At 41.7% G+C, this 27,915-nt stretch overlaps 1 protein-coding gene across 4 annotated transcripts; it reads right to left on the bottom strand.

The window, feature by feature from the left end:
• Positions 1-264: 264 nt before the first annotated feature.
• Positions 265-27,281, bottom strand: TRANS11 (translocase 11). Of its 4 annotated transcripts, none has more exons than XM_088901703.1 (8): positions 26,934-27,281; positions 26,732-26,806; positions 26,246-26,490; positions 22,965-23,415; positions 22,790-22,857; positions 10,745-10,941; positions 7,792-8,000; positions 265-633 (listed from the first exon to the last, which is right to left on the bottom strand). In XM_088901703.1, the coding sequence occupies exons 1-8, from the start codon at positions 27,069-27,071 to the stop codon at positions 451-453; spliced, it is 1,566 nt and encodes a 521-aa protein (XP_088757829.1). In that variant the 5' UTR covers positions 27,072-27,281; the 3' UTR covers positions 265-450. The 4 variants fall into 4 exon arrangements, with proteins under 4 accessions (XP_088757829.1, XP_088757830.1, XP_010257768.1 ...); XM_088901704.1 differs by having other exon boundaries at positions 10,802-10,941; XM_010259466.3 differs by having other exon boundaries at positions 22,790-22,854.
• Between the last annotated feature and the right edge of the window lie 634 nt (positions 27,282-27,915).

Raw genomic sequence — 27,915 nt, 5'->3', positions numbered from 1 at the left:
AAAATTGTATGTGCCTATAGGAACATCACCCATACTTATCATGGGGAGGTGTTCCCAATGCACAGGGGAGATACCTATGTGGGGAGCCCCTCCAATTCCCATCTGAGGGCTGAAGAGCCCATATTGACTGAACCCGATCTCGGATTTGCTCCTCTAAGAGTGCTCCTCACAGCAAATCGCAGCCATTCATTTGGCACATATCAAAGAAAAAAACAAACAGTTCAAAGCGGTGGCGCCAAAATCCATGTCCACAAAGAGAGAGAGTTGATGGGATGAATGTAATCGGAGATTCTTTAGCCAAAATTAATGTGTAGAGTCGGCCATCTCTCCTTTAACAATGTCACTCATCAAAAATTAAGAAGGAAAAAATAAAGAAAATATTAGAAAAACTGAATACAAAATTTGTGCAGGTACGCCCACCACCACAGAAGGATGAAGTTTCATATCCTTTTATGATGAAATAAGGCCAATATAGCCAGCAAATACAGCCAAGATGCACGAGACAACATATGCACAAGCAACAATTTCTGGTTCTTTATACCCGCACAACTCAAAGTGATGATGCAAAGGCGCCATGCGAAACAAGCGGCGGCCAGATCCATGCAAATACTTAGTGGTCTTGAAATAGAACACCTGATCCATAAGAATAGCCAATTCTAATACATGTAAGGCGCTGCATGGTAGCCTCCAGCTAAGAAAATAAGTTCACATCTCAGGAAATGTCAATAAAAATAGAAGTCATATTGTGGTTGATGCATGCTTGGCCTAGTTTAATGAGAACTCAAACTTCTAACTTCTGCCAAGGTATCTATACACGATCCACCACCAAGTTTTTTTTTTTACTTTTAATTAATAAAATCTGAATGGCTAACTTCCACTTTGATGTTAATATAGCGTCTCTTAACAGATTTTGTGGATTAAAATGAACAATTAGATGGTGTGATTTAACAAAGTGGTGATTTCCACTACTTCAAACAGTTGGGTTACATCATTTATTGTAATAGATATACGTGGTGCACAATATAGCAAGGACTTGGACATTGTGAGGGATATACTTGTGTGGTTAAAAAAATAACATTTTAAATATTCCGGTTTTGTTTCCCCTAAGATAGGCACCAAAACAACCGTTACCATTCAGAAAGATCACTATGATTAAAAGGATTTAGACTTCGTGAGTAGACCTGTTCATGGGCCGTGCCGGGCTTTGACTCTTTATTAATAGAAAACTGTTAGGCCCGAGCCCGAGCCCGGCCCGACCAACGGGCCTACAACTTGGGCCCGAGCCCGGCCCTGATAAAAAGCCCGAAGCACGACCTAATAAAAGAAATTCAAAATTTTCCGACATTTTCTATTTTAATTTAAATGTTTTTTTCCCTTATTTAAATGAACAATGGGCCTTCAAGTGAATCAATGACCTCAAATCAAAAAATTTATTCAAATAGATATCACATAGGGTTTTTACTTAGGTTTAACTATAGGTTGGGCCGGGTTTACTTAGGTTTAACTATAGGTCAGGCCGGGTCGGGCTATTTTGGCAAAGCCCGAGCCCAGCTCGAATTTTATGCGGGCCGGGCTTTTTGGCCCGAGGTTAAGCCCGCGGGCCAAAAAGCCTGTTCAAGCCCGTCCGAGAGTCGGGCCGGGCCGGCCCGTCGGGTCACCCGGCCCATGAATAGGTCTATTCGTGAGGATATATGTTTGTTTTTTGATAAATGAGGATACAATCCGTGTGTTTCAAATAAGAAAAGAAACAAAGAAGACATGAGTTCAATTGTCACTGGTATCAGTATACTGGTGGCTTCATCTAAGCTGTCATCAGTGTCTTCTTCCTCCTCACTACAGACCACCCAACCTTCATCTGCTTCCTCGCTTTCTTCTAATCTCTCCCTCGTATACCTAGGGTTCGGGCGCTTTGAGGTGTGATGATCTTCGTTAGAATCGGCTGGGTTTTGGCGAGAAACCCACTGTAGAGAGTTCTCCCGAACTGGTTTCCGCCCCGCCCTTGCACCTCCTTACCTTCGTCACCCCTCAATTTAGACGATGATAGACGGGAAGCTCCGTCTATTGTCTCCCTGTTCCCCTTAGTCTTGCCCCGATCCATGTGACCACTTAGGTTGTCATGTGGATCTTTATTTCTATTACTCAGCTCTGTGGTTAAGCTGCCTGTACACCCAGCCGGTTCGGACAAAGCAGCTTAGGTTGGACAAATAGGAACACAGGGTTTTTTCGCCATGTAAACATAAGACACGCCTTCTCTATTTCTACCTAATTCAAAAAATTTTTAATTAACTTCCTTAATTGGCTGACCTGTCAATTGGTTCACCCTGGTTGACTGGCTCTTTTCTATTTTAATCTTCTTCTGCATATCCTTCTCCCCCATTCCCCTCCGTCCATGTGTCCTCCATCCTACTAGTTTGGTATCGTCTTCAACCTCAGGTAATCTTCCCCACCATGACACTTCGACTTCAGAAGCCACCCACACCCGATACCAAGCTCCCTCGGAACATATTTCAAACAATCGAGGCAGGTTCTCGTGTTTGATTCCTGCAACTCAAAGCTCGATTGCACCCAAGTTTCTTTGATTTGCTTCCAGTAGAACACCCCCCAGGCTTCGAATGATGTGTTCAAGAACATGTTCACATCACAGATTAAAGGGAAGCCCTAGCAACTTCAACAGAGAGCACCCATCTTTGACCTCTACCTTGTTGCAGATTGGAGTCCAATTTTGGACCTGTATCAGACCACCATCTACTATTACCGTATTGAAGCTCAGCTCCACCTCACCAACGTCAAGAACAGCTTCTCTTTCTGCAAGAGGAAGCAGGATCGCTTCAATATCAGGTCCTACCTTCAGTCTTATTGCATCCAGAACTTTCATCTAGTCCTTCACTCCCTTGTCTGCCATTAGAACCATCCGTTTCTTCCACTTATCGACACCAGCCTCAACCAATGATCTGCGGTGTTCAGAGGAGCATACAACCACAATACCAGAGTGTAACAAGTGTTCTCTTCGCCGCACCATCAAGTGCCAACCACCGTGCCTACAGCTGCCACTCCAGCGTCCAAGTGTGTGTCATGGGTGGGCTATGCATGTACTTCTGTATGGGGGATTGCCAATGGCATTATTGTAATACTGTAGTATGCTTTTTCACCTTTTTGATGTTTCTTATTGTCACTCCCCCAAAAGCTTAACGTACTCTTTGAGGGGAGGTAGGTAGTCGAGTGAGCTCATAAGCGTGTAAAGGTTAAGCATGAGATCCCCTCGACACTGTATTGTGTGCTTGTGCTTACCACTGATTAATGCAATACAAATAGCCTTTTGCTAATTCGTGTGCCATCTTGTTGCCTTTTTGTGTGTGTTTGCTTTGTTGCATAGGCTTACTCGCCCATTTCGAGTGCCGCACGGGGCCCCAATGATTACCCCCGTGACAGTTGGTATCAAAGCAGGAGCTCCTTTTAAGCCATTTGACCCGCAACGCGAGTTACAGCATGAAGCACAACAGGGACATCGTGGAGGAGATCGAGCATGGACTCTCCACATCCCATGAGGCCGATGATGCGCCCGCCGACGACATCGGCAAGGACAAGGAACCGAAGACCAGCAAACGTGAGAAATCTTCCAACAAGCATGCAGCCGTTGAGTTGCGCATGCTGCGTTGCGAAGCCACCGTAGGTGAGATGCGAGACTCGACAGACGAGCTGCATCAAAACATGGAAGCCATGGACAACACACTAGTCGAGATTGAAGGTCGCTTGAGTGGAGTCGTGGACGAGGTCCGAGACATAATCAATGGCACGCTCAAGTAAATTTGCAGCACTGCGCACCAACAAGAAGCAAGCTCCTCCAACTCGCAGGTCCAAGACAGGCTTGACAGTTTTCAAGCCCAGCTCGATGAGATGAAGAACGAGTGGGCAACGTGGAGAAGAAGCACCTCCGCATCAATGGCCGTCCAGGCCCAACTAAATGAAATGAGAACGGAGTGGGCCTCACTGAAGTCCGCCGCATGTGCCTCCTCCGACACCCAAGCTCAATTAGAGGAGCTCAAAGCAGAATGTGCAATCTTGAAGAGGGTCGTCGCTAATCCAGCCAGCACTTCCTTTGCACATACTCCCTCCCACATCAAGATTAGGGAGCCAACTCCCTATTCGGGTATCCGCAATGCACGAGAGCTCAACAACTTCCTGTGGCAAATGGAACAGTACCTTGCCGCCGCCAATGTGACTGATGAAATGACTCAGGTACGCACTGCTACTATGTATTTGACTGATGTCGCTATGTTGTGGTGGCGCAGAAGGTGTGTTGATATAGAACGTGGTACGTGTGTTATCCGTACCTGGGCTGACTTTAAAAGAGAGCTGAAGAGACAGTTCTACCCAGAGAACGTGGAATACCTCGCTCGTCGCAAGATGAAGACTCTCAAGCATGGCGACTCCCTCCATGACTATGTCAAAGAGTTTTCAGCCCTCACATTAGAAGTCACCAACATGTCAGACAAGGACTTATTGTTCAACTTCATGGATGGCCTAAAGCCTTGGGCCGAGCTCGAGCTCCAACGACGCAATGTTTAGGACCTTGCCTCCGCCATGGCCGTGGCTGAACAACTTATTGAACGGAGATTATCGGATGACGAAGGAAGCAAACCAGCCAGCCCGCGTACCACACATTTGAGTGGGGGATATAGACAACCAAGTCCCTCGAAGGAGAAGCCACCCTTCAACCACAAACCAGTCGAGTACCACAAAGGGAAGCAGCCCCAAGGAAGTCAAAGCTACTACAACAACAGATATCAAGGGAGACCCAGCTGTCCTCCCATTTGCTACATTTGTGGGGAGGAGCACTTCACCAGGAATTGCCCAAAGCGAGCAAAACTGAATGCCCTCATTGCCAAGCTAAGTGATGATGAGCAGAGTGATGGAGAACGGAGTACCCATGCGCCAAGAGTGGGCACCCTCCAACTTTTCAATGCCATGATGAAGAAATGGGCTACCTCCAAACAGCCCTCCTCAGTCAAGAGAGGACTGAGGTATGTTGATGTAACCATTGGCGGGAGGCCAACCAGGGCCCTAGTTGACACAGGGGCCACTCACAACTTCATATCCATTGTAGAGGCCAAGAGACTTAATTTGGCCATCTCCAAAGAGCCTGGCTGGCTCAAAGCAGTTAACACAGGTGCCAAACCTACTGAAGGCATGGCTCGCCGAGTAAGACTACAACTCGACACCTGGGATGGAGAGATTGACCTCTCTGTCGTCCACATAGATGATTTTGATATTGTCCTTGGAATGGACTTCATGATACAGGCAAAAGCAGCACCAGCGCCTCACCTCGACACCCTGATGATCTTGGACGAGCAGTCACCTTGCATGGTTAACATGATCACCACCGCCAGCACCAAGAAGAAGCACGTCTCTGCCTTGCAACTCCAACACCACCCTCCACCATTGATGGCAGAGAGATCTACAACAACCACCATTGCAACCAGAAGTGATCGCAGCAACTCTGGGAAGAAGTCAGCGCCAGTGCCAGCGCCAACGTCTGTGCCAGTGCCGCCACGACAACAGCAGCGGAAGCCACCTTTGCAGCAGAAGCCGCACACACCCACAACTGGTGGGCCCAACAGAAGACCCAAGGCCGTGTCAAACTTTGCCCACACCTACTACCACAACCACCGGGGAGAGCGAGTGCCACCCGAGCCATTTAGGGACCACATTCACATCATCCCTCAAGATAAATCCCGTAGTAGCCTTGTGAGTCACCCTTGGGGAAAAATGCATGAGAACCAACACCCTAACAATCCAAAATACCATTTTGACCTAGCCTTGGCCACCAACTTTCCTACCACCATCAGGAACAAGTCAAAATCCTACCTTGAAGCAGCCAAGCAAGGACTTAACTTGGGGACTAGCCATAGGTTTTCCCACCATCAAGAACATCCACTAGCAATCTACCCAACCTACTATCTGGGCCTTGGAAGAAACCCGGTTCGTGGAGCAGTCAAAGAACCTTCCTTCACCAACAAGTTCAAGCCTCAAGCAGAAGCTAGTCTTCGAGGACGAAGACTGAATTGAGTGGGGGAGACTGTAACAAGTGTTTTCTTCGCCGCACCATCAAGTGCCAACCACCGTGCCTACAGCCGCCACTCCAGCGTCTAAGTGTGTCATGGGTGGGCTATGCATGTACTTTTGTATGGGGGATTGCCAATGGCATTATTGTAATACTGTAGTATGCTTTTTCACCTTTTTGATGTTTCTTATTGTCACTCCCCCAAAAGCTTAACGTACTCTTTGAGGGGAGGTAGGTAGTCGAGTGAGCTCATAAGCGTGTAAAGGTTAAGCACGAGATCCCCTCGACGCTGTACTGTGTGCTTGTGCTTACCACTGATTAATGCAATACAAATAGCCTTTCGCTAATTCGTGTGCCATCTTGTTGCCTTTTTGTGTGTGTTTGCTTTGTTGCGTAGGCTTACTCGCCCATTTCGAGTGCCGCACGGGGCCCCAACGATTACCCCCGTGACAAGAGGGCGGTGGACTCTGCTCCTCAATGATATCATGCACCTCAGTTTTACTGATCTCATACACCTTGGTTTTACTTGCCTTCCCCTGAACCTTTTGACCTTTCTCTTCAATGTCTCTACCAAGTTCCTCCTCATCCTCTATCTCCTTTCTCTCTGTAGCTATAAGAAAGGACTGCATCTTCTCCACGAAGGCCATCCAATCCATCTGCTTTTTTTTCCTTCTGGTACACATACCATCTGTCTTCCTTTAGTACCGAAGAACTTTGTTACGGCAATATACCATCCCTTCTTATTCCTTCTCAGCTCCACTTCAAAGTTCTTCCCTGGTAATGTCATGGAGTTTTTCCAGCCTTCTTCCTTTATGGAATTAAGTGCTCCATCAATAAATCCTTTCACCCACAGAGTTGCGTCCTCAGGCAAGAAGATTGTCGCCCTATTGCCTTCTCTGATCTTCAGTTCCATCTTACCTTTGGACCACCCCTGTTCGAACCTGAAATTCTTTGCTTCAATCACTAGCTCAGATCACCACCTTCCTTCTATTCTGAAATTCTGTTGCCCCTCATCTCCGAAAGTCACACAATCTCTGTTGCCCCTCTTTCTTGAGTTTGTCTTCACTTTTTTGGAGTTAAGCCATAAATAGACAAGCAATGAACCACCAGGTACAGGGAGAAATTAATGAAGCTGATCTTGCATTAGAGGTTCCAACAGTGACCATAGAAGGATTCTATGGACTAGTCTTTCTTACCTTTTATCGTTCACCTTTTTCTGAATTGTTCTCATTATCACTATGCTCATTTTTTGCATTATTCTGTTTTGTCTTCAATCTATTTTCTCTTATCAGGAAATATCATTATGACTTTCCATCCACAAAATCACTCCTTTATTTTTGTTTCTTCACTGAACCCCTAGTTTGTAACTTTGTTATCATTGGTTCCACCCCAATAGAAACTGCTGAAACTTAGGACCCAAAGTGAAATCCCTAACCGTCATCTTCATCATCATCTAAGCCTTGTCCCAACTACATGAACCCTGTTATATTTGGATCATCCAACAAAAATTAGGGCTAGGGTTACGGCTTAGGTTGAAGTAGTAAGGAATGATTTTAAGGGTTCATAATTTAATAATGGATATGACACTGAACAGAACAGAATGGCAACACACACACACAACCAAATTATCAATCACATCTACAAAGTATTCATCTAACCAATAATGAGTAGAAAATGAGAAAATCAGCAAACAATTGATTTTATCATCAGAGGTTATTAATATGGCATACCTGCACTATAACTGATACTGCTTCCAGGACAAAGATCCCAGATGAAATAAATAATGGAAAGAACATTCCAGTACAAGCAGTCATGGCAGCCAGTGCTCCACCCAATGCCAAGGATCCAGTGTCACCCATAAATACAGATGCCTTGTACCGATTATGCAAGAGAAAACCAACACAGGCACCAGCCATGGATGATCCAAATATAGCAAGGTCTGTTTCAAGTTGTTTAAAGAAAAGTGGTCAAGATCAGGAATCAAGATATATTCCAAAGAAAACATGTAGTTAATACTGAAATCACATATTCTTTGTCTAGGTTAATACTGAAATCACATATTCTTATTAATTGTGTCCAATAAACATTAAAAAGTAAAACAACTAAGTTAGCAGTACTAGAAGGATCACATGCTGCCAGAGAAGAAAAATTATCCAGTTAAACAGCACTAAATTTAAGACAAAAGGAGAAGGTTTAGAAACTGCACACAAGCTAATAAGCTATTTGGGTTCAATGAGGTCACTGACCACCACCCCAACACCCCCCCCCCCCAAAAAAAAAAAAACTGCAACAACAGCAATAGAGAAAAAAATTCACTTCTCCATACCTTCCTCAAGCATCAGCTATCGAATAGCCAACCTTGGGATCCATCTGAACTGTGTTTATACTAGAAGCCAAGATCCTGACCTCCCTAATGAAAATGTCTCGATGTCCACAGCACCTGGGAGACATTTACCATCCATAATCACCCACTGAAAATCTACAAACAACATCAAACCTGTGTTATTGGAGCAATGCCATGAGTTCTACTCTCAAGGAGTCATCTTTGCTAAGGCCTAAAAAAACCAGAATCACCATGCCCTTATGCCCTACCCCCAGCAACTTTGAAAGGGCTATGGTTCACTAATGATGGCCATCAAAATGGAGATTATAATTGGCTCCTAGGGTTGAGCAACTTCAGTTGGGGAATCACAAGGCATCCACCATAGCTTTCTACTGGGAGTTCTAGGAGTTTGTTAAGGAGATTTTTCTCTCCAATTAATTTAATTCCTTCTCACTAATTCTTCCAATTCCACCTTTAGAACTCTTCTGCTTGCCATCTCTTCCTCAGGAAGGTTCATGTAACTATCAAAATTCTATGACTCTGCCATTCAAAAAAGCAAAGATATCTTCTTCCCCCTCCCCAAAATCCCAAAAGTACCCTCCACCTCTTCTCTAAACCTCGCTACATTGAATTCCCCTCATATCGCCCAAAGGTCATCCTAGAACACTAACATTATAGAGTTGATCAAAAAATTCTTCCTATCCCATTACAAACAAGGCCAAAAAATCCATCCACCTTATCTTTCAGCTTAACAAATACTGAAAATGCTCCCATCAACTCCTCCATACTCCATGAATTCATATCTCCTCTCATACCATGCTGTAAGACAACCCCCCAAAGGCACCTAAAGAATGCAAAGTGCCTACCCTTCTCTCGATCAGATGAAATATCAATCTTGTATCAAGGTTTTCAACTTCAATTTCTTGATCATCACAACCTCAACACAACCACCTTAGGAAGTCTCTAGTTTTTCTAGTTTTACTCAATCCTCGCACATTCAAGCTAACAATTGTTATTCTTTTTGTTTTGATTAATGAAAAAAATTATTCTTTACCTGTATCCAAGGACCTACTGCAACTTTTACTAGAAAAGGGTTGGTCAAGAATTACCCTGGAGTCCTTCAAAAGCTCTACTTCAGTGTATCCCTCCAAGATTTTTGCGGGGTAAGGGTAAGAGGCTCTTGCTGCTCAACAAAAATGAAATGCCTAGCCAATCCAAGAGTTGATTAAAGATATTGTCAATACCAAAAAATCTAATTCTTCTACCTTCACCCTCCCTAACCTCTACTTGAATTTCACATCTGATCCCTCCAGCACAAAACCCAGCAGATTTTCTGGAAAAAAATCAAATTGCATCGTCGTAAGACCTGCAAGTTGCAAAGTTGCATCAAAAAGGAATTATTGTATTTTCAATATATTAATTTTTATCAGTATATTATCAATATATTAATGTCTACAAAGATATAGATTAAAAGACCAACCAAGTTACCATTTATCAAAAAAAAAAAAAAACAAAGACCAATCAAGTTACATAAAACAACACACCTCTCTTTAAGTGAAACTTTTAAGTTTCTAACCATTTCTTCAAGTTGATGGAACTGAAGGAAATAATTCTGATCATGAGAAACCTTGGAGTTTCACATGCTATATAACCTCCACAGTCACAATATCTGACTCTAGATTCTTGGGTTTGAGGATTTTCAAGGTATTACTGATTACATTGCCTTTTATATGGTGGAAGTATCAAATTTTGACAATTAAATACTTAAACAAGTTCACAAAGAAATCTAAAGTTTCTTGGTAATACTTTCCCATCCTTTCCCCAATAAATGTAGTTATTGAAACTATAGGATTACCAAAGAAGGATAACTGCATACCTTAAAGGAAAAAAAGGGTTAGGTGTACTGTGTACAACTTATGTCCTACAAGAAAAACCTAACTAAAATCATCACCTTTTAGATTCTTGTCTAACTCTACTAGAACCAACTAGTGCACTAGCTTCTCTTTCACTCTTTTATATTTCTTTTTTTCTGATAAGTAGTCTCATAGCTCTTGGTATGAAACAAGATTCTCCTTGGAATCCTACCCTCCAACAGTAGCATGTGTCTTTTTCCAATTTACATGACTTAAATACAAAGTTGAACTTGATGTAACTTATCTTCTTTTACTGTCACCATATATTCATTGCCATTGTTTTCAGTATACTTTAATTATCACAGGTATACCAAGTTACTAAATACTAACATTGGCATAAAAATAATCAACATGAAAATCACAAAATGCAAAGAACTTTGTAATTTTGATATTTTGGCACACACACCAAACTAATATTCTCTAAGTTTGAGACATTTTTATACTAACCAGAACATATCGGAAGAACAGCAATTGACATGCCTATAAAAGCCAATGCAGATGTACCTCCAGCCAGTCCATCAAGGCCATCTGTTAAGTTAATTCCATTCCCCATGGAAACAAAGCAGAATGTGGTCAACAATAGATAGAGGAGTTCTCCTAGATATAGAAGTCCCAGAGGTGCAGGAAGAGGTACCAACATTTTCCTGCATTGCAAGATGGAAAAAAAAGTAGTCTAAGTAACAAAAATAAATAGTTTTTGTATAATTAGCAAAATGTTGGCTTAACATTTTATTTTACTACAAATTTCTTTAATCACTACTTTGTCAAGGACAAACCTGTCGCAGGCATGGAAGAAAGAAAGAAACCATGGAAGAATTAGTCAAGTTACTTCATAATCTTGCACCAAAGGCAATTTTATAATTTTTGGGTGATCAAGATTTTGGTCAACTTGACTTTTTCTAAGCTGAAATTGCTGAACTGAATGACTTATTACTTTGTTTTTAAGCGGAAAAAATAATCAAATAATAAAATATTCAACCATTAAGAAGCCCACAACCTCCTTATAAACATTCACTAGAAGACAAAGCAATAGGCTTTTAAGTTCAGTCACTTCAGCTGTTATCAAATGACCCCTAAGTTATTTTCTGGCTTATTAGTGTTGCAAGGATAGGGTAATCATCTTTAAAGGGTTAAGATATAGTCTATACTTAGATTAAAGAGTTTTCAGAATTTTGAAAAGATAAAGATGCAATCACATCACTTTTCTTTCAGCTTGTTTGTTAGGTGTCAACTTGTCCATTTTGCATGATTTTTGGGTCATTAGATAGGTTTTTTTTTCGATAATTAGCAGAGAAACATTTCATTAATATAAACGATAATTTACAATGAGGACTTGAAGGGGTAAAAATACCCCTAAAATACAGACATTACAAATAAGCCCAATACAACTGCTCCCTATTTACCCCTTGCCTTGCTAAAGAATCTTCCAGCCCAGAAGCATCCCTTGAACCCACTGAAATGTTACTGTCAATCCCCTTAACAACCATTTGATCTTCTTCACCACTTCTTGATGTCCAGGCTGCCTTTTTTTCATTCTTTAGCCAGTTTACCATCATTTGGGAGTCTCTTTCAACAATCAGCCTTCAGAAATTTAACTATTACTATTTGTGCCCCACAAAGTAATCCCATCTTTATCTCTAACGCCCCCCCCCCCCCCTCCAATGCTTGAGGGGACTGGGTTACCAAAGCTGCTCCCATCAAAATTGAGTTTGATCAAAGGAAAAGGGTGAGAACAAGTCCAAATATTTGACCCAATGAATCACCCTTAACAAAATGCATTCCAAAATTGCATCCAAATTCCTTTCCTCTTCCTTGAAGACCTCTGAATTTCATTCTTCCTAAACTTTGTTAAACTCAACTTTGATGGGAGTTATATAGGTAATCAGGCTGTGGCTAGACTTGGAGGGATTTTCCCAGACACAGAAGGAAAGGTGTTAGCATTATAACCAAGACCCTAAGCAAATGGTAATGCATTGACAGTGGAGCTATGTTGGATTACTCCATGGTTTAAAATTTGCTAAGCAATTTGGATTCCACAACTTGGAGGTGGAAAAGAACTGTCAGGTGGTCATTTCTTGGACAAGATGTAGCTCCCAAATCCCATGGATCTATAGACAAACATTTTGGAAAATAGAAAGCATAACAAGAGAGATGAAAGTTCTCTTTAAATGGGTGAGAAGAACAGCAAATGGGACGGTGGATGTTTTGGGCTAAATAAGGGACAGCTAGGCACCAAATGTTTTGAGCAAAATTATAAACTATAAATTTATCTTTGGGGTGGAGAAAGCTCCCACCCTATCGTAATACTTGAGCTTGAATTTAATAAAATCTCCTCCTATTGATTAAAAACATAGAAAAGAAATAAAATGGCAAGTTAGAGATAGTTGCCTTCATGAGAGTGATCCTACCTCCTTTGGAGAGAGAATTTCTCTTCCACAAATCAAGTCTTCTTTTACAGCTTTTTATAATTGAGTCCCAAAAGTTAGAAGATCTGGGATTTCCTCCTGTTAGTGGTGTTAGTGAAGGGGTATTTCGATCCTTTGTACTTGTTGAGAATGTTGATGTGTACTGTTATGTTAGTTCGAGTGCCTCTTACTTAAAGAAGGGCACTTAAGTCTTTTCCAATAAGTTAATAATATAATAACAGGTCTGGCCGAATCTAGGGAAAATCTTTTTTTTTCTCTAATTCGAACCAGCCTTTCTCTCTTTCCTCACTTTTCTCTCTTCTTCTTTCCTCTCCTACTTCTTGCTGTTTACTTTACAGTCAACGAACAAGACAGAATTCTAGGGCAGGTCAAACTTCAACATGGTATCAGAGCCAGGTTCAACAAATCAGACTTGCTAGAATTTTGTCTTCTGCGCATTCGAATTAGGGTTTCTCTTGGGTTCTCAGCTGTGAGTTGGAGACTGGGAAAAGGGCTGAAAAGGAGTGATCGCCCTCTTCCCTAGGAGGTTCCTATGCCTCCGATTGTGTCGTTGGTGATTGGTTGTTGTGGTTTCTAAGCCCTAGTTAGGGCTGGTACGTGTGGTGCAGTGGTGTCTCAACCCTTCGTGTGGTTGGCCTTCAGGCGATGAGGTAAAGTTTTTTTTTATGCATATTATCTGTTATGGAATACATGAGAGGTGTAGTACAGTTCGCATGATGGCTTTTCAGATTGCAGTATGCTAGGGTTTATTCTGGTTTGTGTGTGATTCGAAGGGCAATAGTGTCTACTTAATGGTGAAACTTCCTGTAGTTGTGGATTAGGGTTTGTGGTGTTACAAGTGTGGTTTTCAGCATTTGATATTGCTGAAATCAGTGTGTAGACTTCGGTGAGTAGGGGTTGTGGTGTTGCAGTTTTCAGCATTTAATACTGCTGAAATCAGTGTGCAGATTTCGGTGAGTAGGGTTTGTGGTGTTGCAGTTCTCAGTATTTATTACTGTTGAAATCAGTGTGCAGATTTCGGTGAAGTGTCTGTGTGTAGTGTGCAGTGTGTAGTGCTCATAAGTCAGTGCTCAGAATTCAGTGATAAGGGAGTTCGGCAATGGCAGATAACAGTGATAGTAAACCTAGTGTCATGATATCTACTGACTACCTGAATGTCCAAATGACCTCCATTAAACTGAATGGAAAGAATTATGTCCCTTGGGCCAAGTCTGTAGAGGTTTTTCTGAAGGCGAGGAAGAAAGCGAAGCATATAAGAGAGGAGAAACCCCCCGCTAATTCTCAGGAGTATGAAGACTGGGAACAGGAAGATGCACAGATCATTACATGGTTGTGGAACAGTATGGAACCCAAAATCAGTGTGAACTTCATGTTTCTTGACACAGCCAAAGAGGTGTGGGATCATGCTAAGAAACTGTATTCAGGTCAGGATAATACCACTAGGGTATATCAACTGTATCAGGAATACTTCAATCTGCAACAGGGAAATCAAAGCCTTGAGGAGTACTATGCCAGTGTGAGGAATATCCGTAATGAGTTAAATGTCTATCATCCTCTCACTTCTGATGTTAAAGTTCAACAGCAACAGCGAGAGCAGCTTGATGTGACACGGTTTCTAGTGGGGCTGAAGTCTGAGTATGAACCAGTACGAGCCCAGATACTAGGGGAATCTGCTCTTCCATCTTTAGAGGAGGTGTTTGCTCGTCTTCGGAGGGCTTCCATTGGATCTATGGATTCTAATGTCTCCGATAAATCAGCATTTGCAGTGTCGAGAGGTCGAGGTGGCAGAAGTGGGGCTCGAGGAGCCCAGCTTGGCAGGAGTGGTAGTGGTGGATCTACACATATTCGTGGTGGTGGTCGTACTGGAGGCAGAGATTCAGGGGGAGCTCGTGGTAGAGGACGTGGCTCGGGTCCACGGAAGTGTACTCATTGTGGTTTGGATGGACATACCATTAACTACTATTATGACTTACATGATCCTCCCTCGACATGGGCCAACCATGCCATGACTAGTGACACTAGTTTCAGCTCTAGACAGGAGAACCGGTCAGCTGACCCGATGCCTTCTACTTCCTCAGATGGTCCAGGCAAGGAGATGGTGAGTGTTCCTCGGGATGAGTATGAGAGGTTTGTTCAATCCAAGTCGCAACAGAATACAGCTTCCTTTGCACACTCAGGTATCGCTTGTTTGGCATCCACACCCAACCCCTAGATTATTGACTCTAGAGCCTCCGATCACATGACAGGAACTCCAGGTGTGTTTTCATCTCACTCATTGCTCAACATCACAATCTGTTACCCTTGCTAATGGCTCCACATCATCTATCTGTGATGTTGGTAATGTTGACCTAGACCCTGTATCCCTATCCTCTGTTTTATATGTACCTAAGCTTCCATTTAATCTTATGTCTGTTAGTAAGCTGACCAAGTCCCTTGAGTGCTCCATCACATTTTACCCTTCTATGTGTGTTTTTCAGGATCTCAAGACGGGGATGAAGATTGGTGGAGGGCATGAAGTCGGTGGACTGTATTATCTTGATGGTGGTGGACGAACGTCAACGGCCCCTTCAGTCATCCATTTCTCCTCTCCAGTGGCATTGTAGATTTGGTCATCCTTCGCTGAAAGTGTTGCAGTCCTTAGTCCCTTCATTGAGTCAACTTTCTGTTTTAGATTGTGAGTCATGTCAATTTGGGAAACACCATCGTGTTCCCTTTCGTTCTAGGGTCGATAACCGTGTGTCGAGTCTTTTTTCTTTAATTCATTCAGATGTTTGGGGTCCTTATAAAGTGATGTCATATAATGGATACCGATATTTTGTTATTTTTGTTGATGACTATTCAAGAATAACGTGGCTCTATTTAATGAAAGAAAGAAGTGAATTATTTGCCATCTTCCAGAAATTTTATGCTGAGATCCGCAATCAATTTGGCGTTCACATCAAAATTTTCCGTTCTGATAATGGTCGTGAATACTTGTCTTCATCTTTTCAAGAATACTTGGACCAACATGGCATTATACATCAAACTTCATGTACCTACACTCCGCAACAAAATGGGATTGCTGAGAGAAAGAACCGCCATCTTGTAGAAATGACACGCTCCCTCATGCACCACATGAATGTTCCCAAAATCTTTTGGAGCGATGCAATGCTCACCTCTTGTTTCTTAATTAATCGGATGCCCACATCTATCCTTGATGGTCGTTCTCCTTTTAGTGTCTTATTCCCCAACATGTCTCCGTTTCCGCTTTCTCCTCGGGTATTTGGGTGTGTCTGCTTTGTTCATAATATGGACCCCGAGACTGACAAGTTAGATGCACGTTCCCTGAAGTGTATCTTCCTTGGCTATTCCCGAACTCAGAAAGGGTACAAGTGTTATCATCCCAGTTCTCGTCGTTCCTTGGTATGTGCTGATGTTACATTCTTCGAGTCTACTCTGTTCTTCGTGGGGTCCGGTGCTGCTGCTTCCTCCACATCACCACCTCCTCTTCCTCTTCCTGTGGTTGATCCACCTCCTCTGGTTCCAGTCATGCTTACGTCCTTGCCTCCGGTGCCACCGTCGGTTGACCGTCCACCCATCCGTCATGTGTATACACATCGCCCGCGTGTACCGGCTGCAACTCCTCCAGCTTCATCACCATCGACAGATCCAGCTCCAGCTCTGACACCAGCCTCCGACCTAGATCTTCCTATTGCCTTCCAGAAAGGTAAACGTACTTGCACCCTTCACCCTATTTCCAATTTTGTTTCACTTACCCACCTCTTCGCCTCCCATCACCAGTTCATCTCTTTGTTATCCTCTGTGGTTGTTCCTAAGGATGTCCAGGAAGCCCTTACCTCTCCAGAGTGGTGTCGTGCTATGGAAGAAGAGCTCTCTGCTCTGCATCATAATCACACTTGGGATCTCACCGCTCTTCCTCTTGGGAAGCAGGCTGTCGGTTGTAAGTGGGTGTATAGTGTTAAGTACTTGCCAGATGGTCATGTTGAGCGCCTGAAGGCGCGGCTGGTTGCCAAAGGGTACTCCCAAACCTATGGCATTGACTACACAGAGACATTCTCCCCGGTTGCTAAGATAGGGTCAGTTCGTGTCGTCATCTCCCTTGTAGCTATGTATGATTGGCCTCTCCATCAGCTAGATATCAAAAATGCCTTTTTGCATGGTGATTTGCTCGAGGAGGTCTACATGGAGCAATCACCAGGGTTTGTTGCTCAGGGGGAGGATGGTAAGGTATGCAGACTTAAGAAGGCTATTTATGGACTTAAACAGTCCCCTCGAGCATGGTTTGGTAGGTTCAGTGAGGTGGTCAAGAAGTTTGGTATGAAACAGTGCCAAGTTGATCACTCTGTCTTCAGTTTTGACTCGTCGGCAGGCAAAATAATATTGGTGGTGTATGTGGATGATATCGTTGTGACTGGGAATGATAAAATGGGCATTGACAGATTGAAGGCATTCCTACAGGAACACTTTCAGACAAAGGACCTTGGCAAGTTGAAATACTTTTTGGGCATAGAGGTAGCAAGATCTAAGCATGGCATTAATTTGTGTCAGAGGAAATATGTGCTTGATTTACTGGAAGAAACAGGGTTGTTGGGTACTAAACCGGCTGAGACACCTATGGAAACAAATACGAGGCTGAGCAGTGATATAGGTGAAGTATTTGAAGACCCTGGCAGATACCGACAACTTGTAGGCAAACTAAACTATCTAACCATTACTCGACCAGATATTTCATTTGCGGTTAGTGTGGTGAGTCAGTTCATGCAGAAACCTTTGGTCCCACATTGGAATGCAGTGCTAAGGATTGTGAGGTATCTGAAAGGAGCTCCTGGTTGTGGTTTGCTGTACAGGAGTGGTGGAAAACTGGTAGTAGAAGGATACACCGATGCTGATTGGGCAGGTTCTATGTCTGATAGACGATCTACCATAGGCTATTGCACCTTTCTGGGGGGTAACCTAGTAACGTGGAAAAGTAAGAAGCAAATAGTTGTGGCAAGAAGCAGTGCAGAAGCAGAATATAGGGCCATGGCACATACTGCTTGTGAATTAGTGTGGCTGAGGAACCTTCTACAGGAGACAGGATATGACATCAGTACTCCAATGAAGCTCTATTGTGACAATCAGGCAACGGTTCATATCTCTTCCAATCCGGTGTTTCATGAAAGAACCAAGCACATTGAAGTTGACTATCATTTTGTGAGAGAGAAGGTGCTGAATGGGGTGATAGAAACTGCATATATTAGTACAGGAAACCAGTGGGCAGACTTGTTTACAAAAGGTTTGAGTCAGGGGAGAGTGGACTACATATGTAACAAGCTGGGATTATATGATATATATTCACCAGCTTGAGGGGGAGTGTTAGTGGTGTTAGTGAAGGGGTATTTCGGTCCTTTGTACTTGTTGAGAATGTTGTTGTGTACTGTTATGTTAGTTCGAGTGCCTCTTACTTAAAGAAGGGCACTTAAGTCTTTTCCAATAAGTTAATAATATAATAACAGGTCTGGCCGAATCTAGGGAAAATCTTTTTTTTTCTCTAATTTGAACCAGCCTTTCTCTCTTTCCTCTCTTTTCTCTCTTCTTCTTTCCTCTCCTACTTCTTGCTGTTTACTTTACAGTCAACGAACAAGACAAAATTCTAGGGCAGGTCAAACTTCAACACCTCCCAAGGGCAATCCCAAGAACTTTATTGGTCAATTTCAATTTTACAATCTAGAGTATCTATTAATTCCTCCTCCAAGGCCACAAGAGAAAAATTGATACTCATAATACTGCTCTTAGCCATGTTGCATTTAAGCCTCGTAACTGCCTCATAGCATTGCAATATTCCTCTCAAATTTTCAAGATTCTCCTTTTTAACCTCAAGGAAAATGATTGTCATCTACAAACTGCAGATGGAACACATGAAGTTCCTTTTTTCCCACTTTGAAGCCTTGGACGAAATTGTTGATTGCTTTCTCTACAAAAGCATCTAGGATGTCAGCAACCATCATGACAGCAAAAGAGAGAAAGGGCAGCCTTGTTTGGTTCCTCTTGAAGCTTTGAAAAACTCCTTAGAGAGCAAATGAGGAATGAGAACCAAGCAAAGTGAATGCATCTTGCATCCATTTGATCCATTCATCACCAAAACCCTTTAGCTTCAAAATATTCCAGAAGCACCCTAAATCCACCCTATCATAAGCCTTCTCTAGATCAAGCTTGAAAACCACACCCCCCAAGTACCAATGTTTTAAAAGGCATGAGAGGCATGCACCTGGAGGTGCACCTCCAAGCGAGGCACTACCAAAACACCCTGAGGCATATGCTAGAGGCGTACGCCTCATATGCTTTTTCATGAGGTGTGCTAGAGGCATACACCTCATGCACATCTTATAAAAAAAAAAGACAAAAAAAAAGAAAAAAGGAAAAAAAGGAAAGGAAAAGAAAAGAAAGGGAAGGTAAAGAAAAAGAAAGAGAAGAAAAAAAAAAGAGAAAGGGAAAGAAAAGAAAAGGAAAGGGAAGGGAAGAAAAGATAAAGAGAAAGAAGGTGGTTTGCCCCTGCCCCTTCGTCTGGGGGCGAAAACTAATGTTATGCATCTTTATTCTTCTTAATATAAAAGATTTTTATTATAAATAAAGAAAAAATGAGATCCCCCCTTCCTCTTCATCCTCCCCCCTCCCCCTTTCCTTCTAACCCCCTCCTCTTAAGGAGGCTTACGCTTCCTTGTGTTTGGGGGGCTTACGCTTCTTGCATTCTGAACTACGCTTCACACCTCTAGGTAGTGGAATCCCTCGCATCACGCCTCCACGTTTTAAAACATTGCTCTCAACCACTTTTTTTTCTCTTCCACTACTTCATTTGCTACAAGGACACAATCAGCAATCTGTCTTCCTTTTATGAAGGCACTTTGAGAGTTAGCAACAACCTCACTAAATACTACTTGAACATGATTGGCAAGCACTATAGACACAATTTTATAGAGGCTGCCTCCAAGAAGGTTGATAGGTCTAAAATCTTTAACCTCCAAAGTCTAAAGTACTCTCTTTCTTTGGGATGAGCTTGATAAAAGTTGCATTGTTTCTCTTATTTATCTTGGCTGATCAGTGGAAATCTTCTACTTCTAACAAGTTATTTCTGATAATATCGTAAAATCCATGGTAGAATCCCATAGAAAATCCATCTGGCCCCAAGGCACTCATGGAGGACACCGCTTCTTTAATCTTCTATAAATCTCCTCTCCAGCCAGCTCCTTTTTGGCTACATGAGTGTTTTTTACCAGTTCATTCCCGTATATGGTCTCCACCTCCTCTCTTTCATAGGTTCTCAAAACAATCTACTATCTCTTTGTTAATAAGCACTAGGTCTTCCACCTCTTGGTCATTCACTAAAATCTTTGTGATGGAATTGAGTCTCCATCTCCCATTTGCATATTTATGAAAGAAACTCGTGTTATTTTCCCCTTCTTTGATCCACTGAACCCTAGATCTTTGCCTCAAGAAAATTTCCTTGCTACAAACTCACATCTTCAAGGTTCAAAAAATCAATACGATACGCCCCGTATCGGGCTTATCGTATCGTATCTTTTGGGTCCCGATACACTTGTTTATAGGTGTTTTGGGACCCCACTATTTTTTAATGATAAATATGGGATGCACATCTCCCATTCTGCCCCTAAAATCTCTCTCTAGATCCTCCTATCCAACTGCTCATTCAGCTCTTTTGAATCCAACCTGGTAATACCTTCAAGGATTTTGGTTTTTTCTTCTACAAACAGCTTGAATTTTTGTTTGCTCCACCATTTAGTCTTGAACTCGGGATAGAGGATACAATGCCTTTCAAATCTGGATGGTGTTTTCCTCTCTGCAATCTTTCTGTGTCCACCACTACCAGCCAATGATTTGAGGTACAAAGGGGGGGTGTCCCTTGAGAAACCTTTGGGAAGTGCTCTTCCCAGACTACTGAAAAACCTATCCAAACTACTAGAGATAGCTTCCAGCTGCATATTGGACCAGGTAAACTTTGCATTGTAAAGCGACATATCAATGAGAGCACAAGTCTGAATGAAGTTTGAAAATTTTTCTCATGCTAAATGTGATTCTGCCCCATTAGACAGACTTCTCCTGAGGGAATCGGGTGACTTATCTCATGCTACAAGTGATTCTGCCCCCGTTAAACTTCTCATGAGGGAATCAGGTGACATTGGAGTCCACCACCCACACACCAAGGAAGCTGCCCATAAGAACCAACTGCTTCTAATTCCTCCAACAAGCTCTCCCTTTGCCGAGGACAATTTGAACCATAAACCCCTGTAAAGATCCACGTGAATCCATAGACTTTATTGGTGAAAAGAATCAAAGAAGAGAATTGTCCCTGTCAATTTTCAACCCCCATTAACTCACTTTCATCCCAAATAATAAGAAGACCACCCAACATTTGATGGAATAGCCACCCACCTCTTGTTTCTGATACCCCAAACAACCCTAATCAGCTTCTATTAATCTCCTCCTTTTTGGTTTTTTGAATATTTGCATGTCAAGGGATAGGTTTTGACAATTGACAACCCTCTCACGTTCCAAAGACACTATCTTCATTGAGTACCACTTGAGACCCTCCCAGCTAATCTTCTCTTACTTCCCTCCTCTACTGTAGTGTCCTTCCCTTGTAAATCACATCAAAGCTTCTTTAATTCCCTTACAGACCTTGGATTAAGAACTTCTCCACTTTTAGAGAGGAACTACCCTATGCCCCAAATTTGACCCTTGTTGACAACCGTTGATATCCCCAACCATTTTTTATCAGCATTGATATCCCCAGCTACCCCGCCATGTTGTCTGTGTCACTCCCCCTCCTCTCTATCTAGACTGCTTTGCCCCTTCCACATCTAAGATCCGATTCTTCAAAACCTCTAAGGAAGTAGAGAAATGGTGGGATTGCAAACCTGTCTCTGCACAAAGGGAAGAAACAGGCACAAAGGGTAGATGCAAGGGAAACAAGAGTAAACAAAAAAACTGCGTCCAGGGGAGAGGAAGAAGGGTTACCTTGGATCTACAATTGGAGAACTAGAGAAGGGCTTGGGGGCAAGGTTGGCACTGACTTCTCTTCCACCAAATGAGAAGAACCAGCATCTATAGACAACTTACTTTTCCTGGAGGAAGGTACTTCAACGAATAAATCCACTAACCTCAGATTGGCCTTAGAGCCTGCAACTTACATTTCTGACGTGTAGGTCCCCAAATGTGAATCACTGGAGATTTCGCTATCGTCTTCAGAAAAGTCCAACAACAAGGTAGGAGGGCATAGATTTTTGCTTGTTATCGTGAGGCATCACCAGAGTTGTCACTGAGATTCCAAGGGGGTACAAAGGTATTAGAGGAGAAAGCTCCCCTTCTAAGTATTCTTCTCCAATAACCTACAATCCATCAAACTTGTTGGGATGTTCAACAGATTGGGCCTGAAGTGTCAGTATCCTTCTTCTTGTTAAGAACAACCTGGCTCACTTCCAAACCATTCACCTTAAACCCCAAGGTGGACTTGTGATCCTGGGCCTACCCACCTGGCCCACTAGACACCTGCTCCACTTTTCCCGAATTTGAATATAAATCACATGGTAGCATTTTTATTTTTCTTTATTGGTAATATAAATAGTGTTTATTAATCTTTGGTAACATGTTGTTAGACTAAGACTGGACAGAGAACCATTGTGGTGACTAGGACATAGGTTGAACGGTTCAACCATTTGATTCAATCATTCAACTAACTAAAACGTGAAAAAAAAAAATGAAAGTGGTTTTAATCTTTAAAGCTATTTTGCATCAAAATAAGGTTAACAAAATAATAGAGGGTATAACACATATTAGCATATGTAAATGAGGTAAGTTTGACCAAGTATACATTTCTACAAACCTGTCCCAGTCTGACAACATTGCATTGGTAAGAAGCTATTATCCTTTGACATTTTTTTTTGAAAAAAAATAGCAATAAATAAAATGAATAGCAATAAACAACATGAATTAATTATATCAGCAATATTTCTATAGCCATGTGCGTTACCATCAAATAAACGTCGATCAGATTAGTTTCAAGAAGGTATACATGCTGTAGGGTGATGATATGTTTGCTGAGCCCAACCATAATGAGAACCATACCCCAACAGCTACCTGCTAGTTACCAGTTTAGAAACATCACAAAGTTAGAATGGATCTTCTCTTGGAAAACCAAATACAAGCATACAAATATATGAAAATGTACAAATAAGAAACATTTTTACCTCTAAGAAAACTTTTACCCATGCAGGTAAACCATAATTATGATTCTTGATGAAACTTAAAATGTCATCAAGCAGTCCAATTGCCGCAAAAGCTAGAGTTGCTGTTGCAGCTCCAGCAACTTCAACAGACGAGAAACCAGCTATGGCTCTTGCCACAATTATACCAATTGGAACAAAAAACAGCCCACCCATTGTAGGGGTTCGCTTTTTTGAAGAATGTGCAACAGGTCCTTCTTTCCTTAAGATTTGATGTACCTTCAAGCTATAAAGTACTGGGATACATAAATATCCTGCAACTGATGTTAAAACTGCTGATATAATAAATGGGCGTGTCAGGAAAAAGGATTCTAATGGTAGTCTGACTATCCGCCATGAACACCAATCTACAAGTAAAAGAAGAACCACCAAGAAAGCTATCAACGCCATGTTCATGAAAACTCCAGGTTGAATCCTGCCAGTATAGGCATGTAATGAATTAGGTTAAGTTTCCACAAACAAAGAAATTACAACAAAAGCTAAATCGTGCATACAATCAAAATGTTGGGATTGTGCCTTGAATTCTAGGGCATGTACATAGGTCTCTCTGGGCAAGTTTCCTGCTTTGAAAGTAATGCCACCTTCTCTTGGGATTTTTTTTTGGGGTGTGTGTGTGTGTGTTGGACAAGGAATATGTTCTCTTGTATCTATAATATGTTTTGAGGTTGTTCTTTGTGAGAGACTTCAATCCCTTTTTTATAAGTAATTAAGTTTTCATTAGATAAAGCAAAGCAAATAAATTACAATCAAAAGTTCCCAACTGGAGGTGTGAATTGCAGCCTCCAAAGCAAAAAAGAAAAGGTTACACCTGAGCCCAATACAAAAGATCCCTAATAACCCCTTGCTTAGCTAAATAATCTGCCATCACATTTGCAGATCTCCTTTCCCATTGGATCCTTGCAATCATGTTTATAGTCAGCCACTTGAATCTCTTAATGGCCTCCCTAATCCCTATAAGTCCATAACTCCATATTACTGTATCTGGCTCCTTCAACTACCCAACTACCAGTTTAGAGTCCCCCTCAATGAGTAATCTTTCAATCTGCAATTCTCTGGCAATCAATAACCTTTGTACCACTGCTTGAAACTCCGCACTTATGGACTCCCCAATCCCTGTTGGCCCGAATATAAAGCAATAATTTGGCCATCTTTATTTCTGAATACTCCTCCAATTCCAGACAGCCTGGGTTCCCTAAGCTGTACCATCAAAATTGAGCTTGATGAAGTCTTCTTCAGGAGGTGCCCAAACTGAGATAGCCCTTTGTTTGTTAGCTGAACTTTTTGCTAGCTTCCCAGTTCCTCCAAATATCAAAGCAAAGTGAGAAAAAGTATCCCAGACCCTATGAAGGATGGAAGCTGAGAAGCTGTAGCAAAAAGTTCAGCTAACAAATCATACCCTTGGTTTTTTTCTGGTATAGTAGTCCAGAAAATTGTCAATCTGCATAATAGGAATCTATGTCCTTTGAAAACCTTTGCTTTAGAGAAAAGGCATTGTCCTTAAAAAGGGAGAAAAAACCTTTGCTTTAGAGAAAAAGCATTGTCCAGAAAATTTGTTTGATCAGTGACATTATTGCTGAGAATATATCGAATTGTTTTCCAGTAGGTGGTAACAAAGGAGATAAATCATAAGAGTTCACCAAAGAGATTTTGGCAAAAGAAGGGGTCTTGTCAGGAGAAGATGATGTTTCAGAAGTAGAAGTTGATGAAGGTGAAGAGGAAGAGGAAGAGGAAGGAATGAAATTGGATAGAGTTCAAAAAATTAAGCAAAAGGTGGATGTGGGAAAGATGGTGGAAACTGGTCTCCAAATGGGTGAAAAGTTGGGCTTATTGGTTTTAGGAGGGAAAGAATAAAGAAGAAGAGCATTCCGGGGGCTAGAACTACACTACTCGATGAGTGCTGAAAGGCCTTGATATGTCTAGGGTTAGTCTTGAGTCTCCTGTTTGAGGAGATTTCTTGTTGGGTGGGCATTTCTCAGTTTTTGCCACCTGAGGGTTGTGTTGCTTTGAAAGCAAGTTTTCTTGGTTTTAGCTTTTTGAGGTTTCAAGTGATAGCCATCTTTACTTAAAAAAAATCCATCGCCTAGGCAACTAGGCGACAAGGCGCCTCGCCTTGGTGCCTTGAAAACTATGGGCCTACATTGAAAGGAATTCTTAAGGCAAAGTTGGTTTGGAGTTGTGTGTGTCCTTTTCATTTGTTGGAAAGGGTGGAATGAAAGAATCAAAGGGATCCCTGACTTCATACTTTGAAGAAGATATGAACTCACTCTTTTTTGTGAGAAAAGAAGATAAGTTTGGGTGCTTATAGTTCCAGATTTTGAAGGGATTTCAAAGGAGGTCCTTATTGTTGGTTTTTGGTCGTTTCTTGAGGTGGATCTCGAGCAGTTAATTTTGTACTTCTCTTTCCTCTTTGTTGTATACTCTTTTTGAGTTGTTTAGAATCCAAGTTGCGGTGATTCCCCATTACCCTGATTGATGCACTCTTCCTTTATCAATAAATTTTTCTTTATTATTTATTACCAAAAAAATGATGGGATGGCTGAGTGGCAAGACTACAGGGCATGGAATTAGAAAAAGCACACTTACGATGGTGGGAAGATTGGGGTTGCCTCAATAGGCAACAAGATCAAAGGAAATCAATTCAAACGGTTTGGAAACTTGCATAGAAAGATATGGCTGAAGAGTGACATGATGAAATAGGATTCATATATGTGGCCCAAACATTCACAAGGCTTTGTTGAGTTCAGTTCTGCATTCCTAAATATACTTTAAAATTTCAATAGGTACATTTGGACCAAATCTAGCTTATTCAAATTGTCCTTAAGCTTGTCTAAGTCAGAATTCTTCAATAAAACTTAAAGTGGAAAAATATCTAGAAAACACAATCGAAAAACATAATAACATACCCATAATTAAAGATGCTAGACAAAAGCTACATTACTTCAGAATTTTAACACCTTTGCCCCATGCACCAGTTTTCCAAGATTCATTAGTAGAACTTTAAACATGATTTGTGAGGAAAAGATAAGTCTTAAACAACCCAAGCATTAAAAATTAACATATTTTGATAAGTAAAAAAAATAACATTATTAGTGGAAAATTGAAATCAGTTTCTTAAACTAATACATGTCAGGAACAAAGTAATCTTACATAGCAAAAGCAATCATACAAATCAAGCATCTAAATCATTTCATTTCAAATTCAGAAGTTGGATGCATAATCTAATTGGGAAAAAAATGGTTTCTTGCCTCAATTTCCTTCCTTTTCGAAGCACTCCCAGTCTGTCAGCAGTCACAGTTAGAGGCCCATCAGACGAGTCCATATGCTCCTTGATACTACCAGGCAAGTCAGCATCCTTGGTAGTAGTATTTATTATAATATCTGCATCACTATCTTCACCGTCACTAGAAGATAGTATGTAGCTACTCCTCCCAGAAGTCCCATCACTCTCCCCATAATCCCAATCATTAAATGAAGAAATACCCACTGAATCCTATAACAAGGGGACAAATAAGAACAATAACCAATCAACATACGTTCAGAAGCACCAACATATCAGTTGAAGCAATCAATAAACCCTTCACACTTAAGCAGTAAAACCACAGAAAAATTGCCACGAAAAAAAAAAACAATAATAGAAGAAGCCAACAAAAGGAACTATTTTCCATTCTATCAAATGTATAGTTGGAGGTGGGTTTTTTTTTCCCCTTCTGCTTTTCAGGAAAAAAAAATACCTCATCCATGGCCTCAATTGGAAACAAATCATGCCGCAATTTAAATCCATGTCGCTGGGCCTTCGATGCGCACAACTACAGATAAGCAAAACAATTTAAATAAACCATGGTAATAACAAAAAAAAAATCATGAAATGCAGGAACACTAGAGGGTAGAACATTGATTCCAGAATATGCATAAAGGATAGATAGAAGTTCTTGCATTGAAATTATAAGCAAATCTATGGTGACAACACAATGAAGCGAAGATTGCTTGGGTTCCCGTTCGAGAAGTGAAGGATCGTTTTGAGGTTTGTAGAAACCCTAGACGAGAGAAACGAAGAGCTGCAGGAGAACGCATGGTGGGTTTGTAATGGAGGATGGTTAGGTGATGGAGGTGGAGGAAATGGAAACGGAGAGAAAAAGAAGAAAACGCGAGAATGGAGAAGAAACATGATAGAGGAAGAAGTGTAGGAGATTTCAGCTATAAAACCAATTTATACAAAGAAGGAAGCCGAAAGTCATCGTTGGTAGGGTTTGTTTGTTTAGATGACGAAACAAGTGAAAGGAAAGGAACGAAGCAGAGAAGGAACTTCAACAAAACATAAACTACGGAGACAGGAGACTCCAAAACCGGTGGGCCATTACAGAAGAGCGACGCATTCGGGATTTGGCCACGTGGTGCTTTGGGTCTGTATTTTTGTCTATGGTTTGATTAACGGTCGTTTTAACTGCTTATAACGGACGTTATAACGGTATTAACTGTAAATGAAAGTGGGTCTCTCGACTGACGACTCTCTCCCACCCAACACCCAAGAAACTTCGAATCTGAATGTTAGCAGTTCAGATCTACGCCCCCACAACACATTCCAGCGTTGTATTGGGAACACCTCCCGATGATTACATCATCGATTCTGTTACTATTATCAGGAAATATTCTCAATACATTGTGGGGTGCAGATGTGAACTCCGTTAGCAGGTTTTAGAGATCACATCTCCTCCCCACAAGGGGCAGCCCCACAATGTCCCACAACATATCCCCATGTGTATTGGGAACATCTCCCGATGATAGTATCAGAACTGATGATGTCATCATTGGGAGATGTTCCCAATACATAGTGGAGATTGTGCTATGGGATGTTGTGGGGCGGCCCCTTGTGGGGAGGATATGTGAACTCCAGGTGTTTTAATGAATGATCTCAGGA

Source organism: Nelumbo nucifera, chromosome 3 (genome assembly GCF_055504915.1).
Source record: "Nelumbo nucifera cultivar China Antique chromosome 3, China Antique-T2T, whole genome shotgun sequence".
NCBI lineage: Eukaryota > Viridiplantae > Streptophyta > Magnoliopsida > Proteales > Nelumbonaceae > Nelumbo > Nelumbo nucifera.
This window is presented reverse-complemented; position numbering and strand designations above follow the sequence as displayed.

Excerpts from the sequence above, each read along its gene's own strand:
- TRANS11 (XM_088901703.1), bottom strand. The coding sequence starts at position 27,071 with ATGCGTTCTCCTGCAGCTCTTCGTTTCTCTCGTCTAGGGTTTCTACAA. Across the intron at positions 26,807-26,933 it reads GATTTGCTTATAATTTCAAT|TTGTGCGCATCGAAGGCCCA; the intron begins GCAAGAACTTCT and ends GCTTATCTGTAG. Across the intron at positions 10,942-22,789 it reads ATATCATCACCCTACAGCAT|GAAAATGTTGGTACCTCTTC; the intron begins GTATACCTTCTT and ends CTTGCAATGCAG.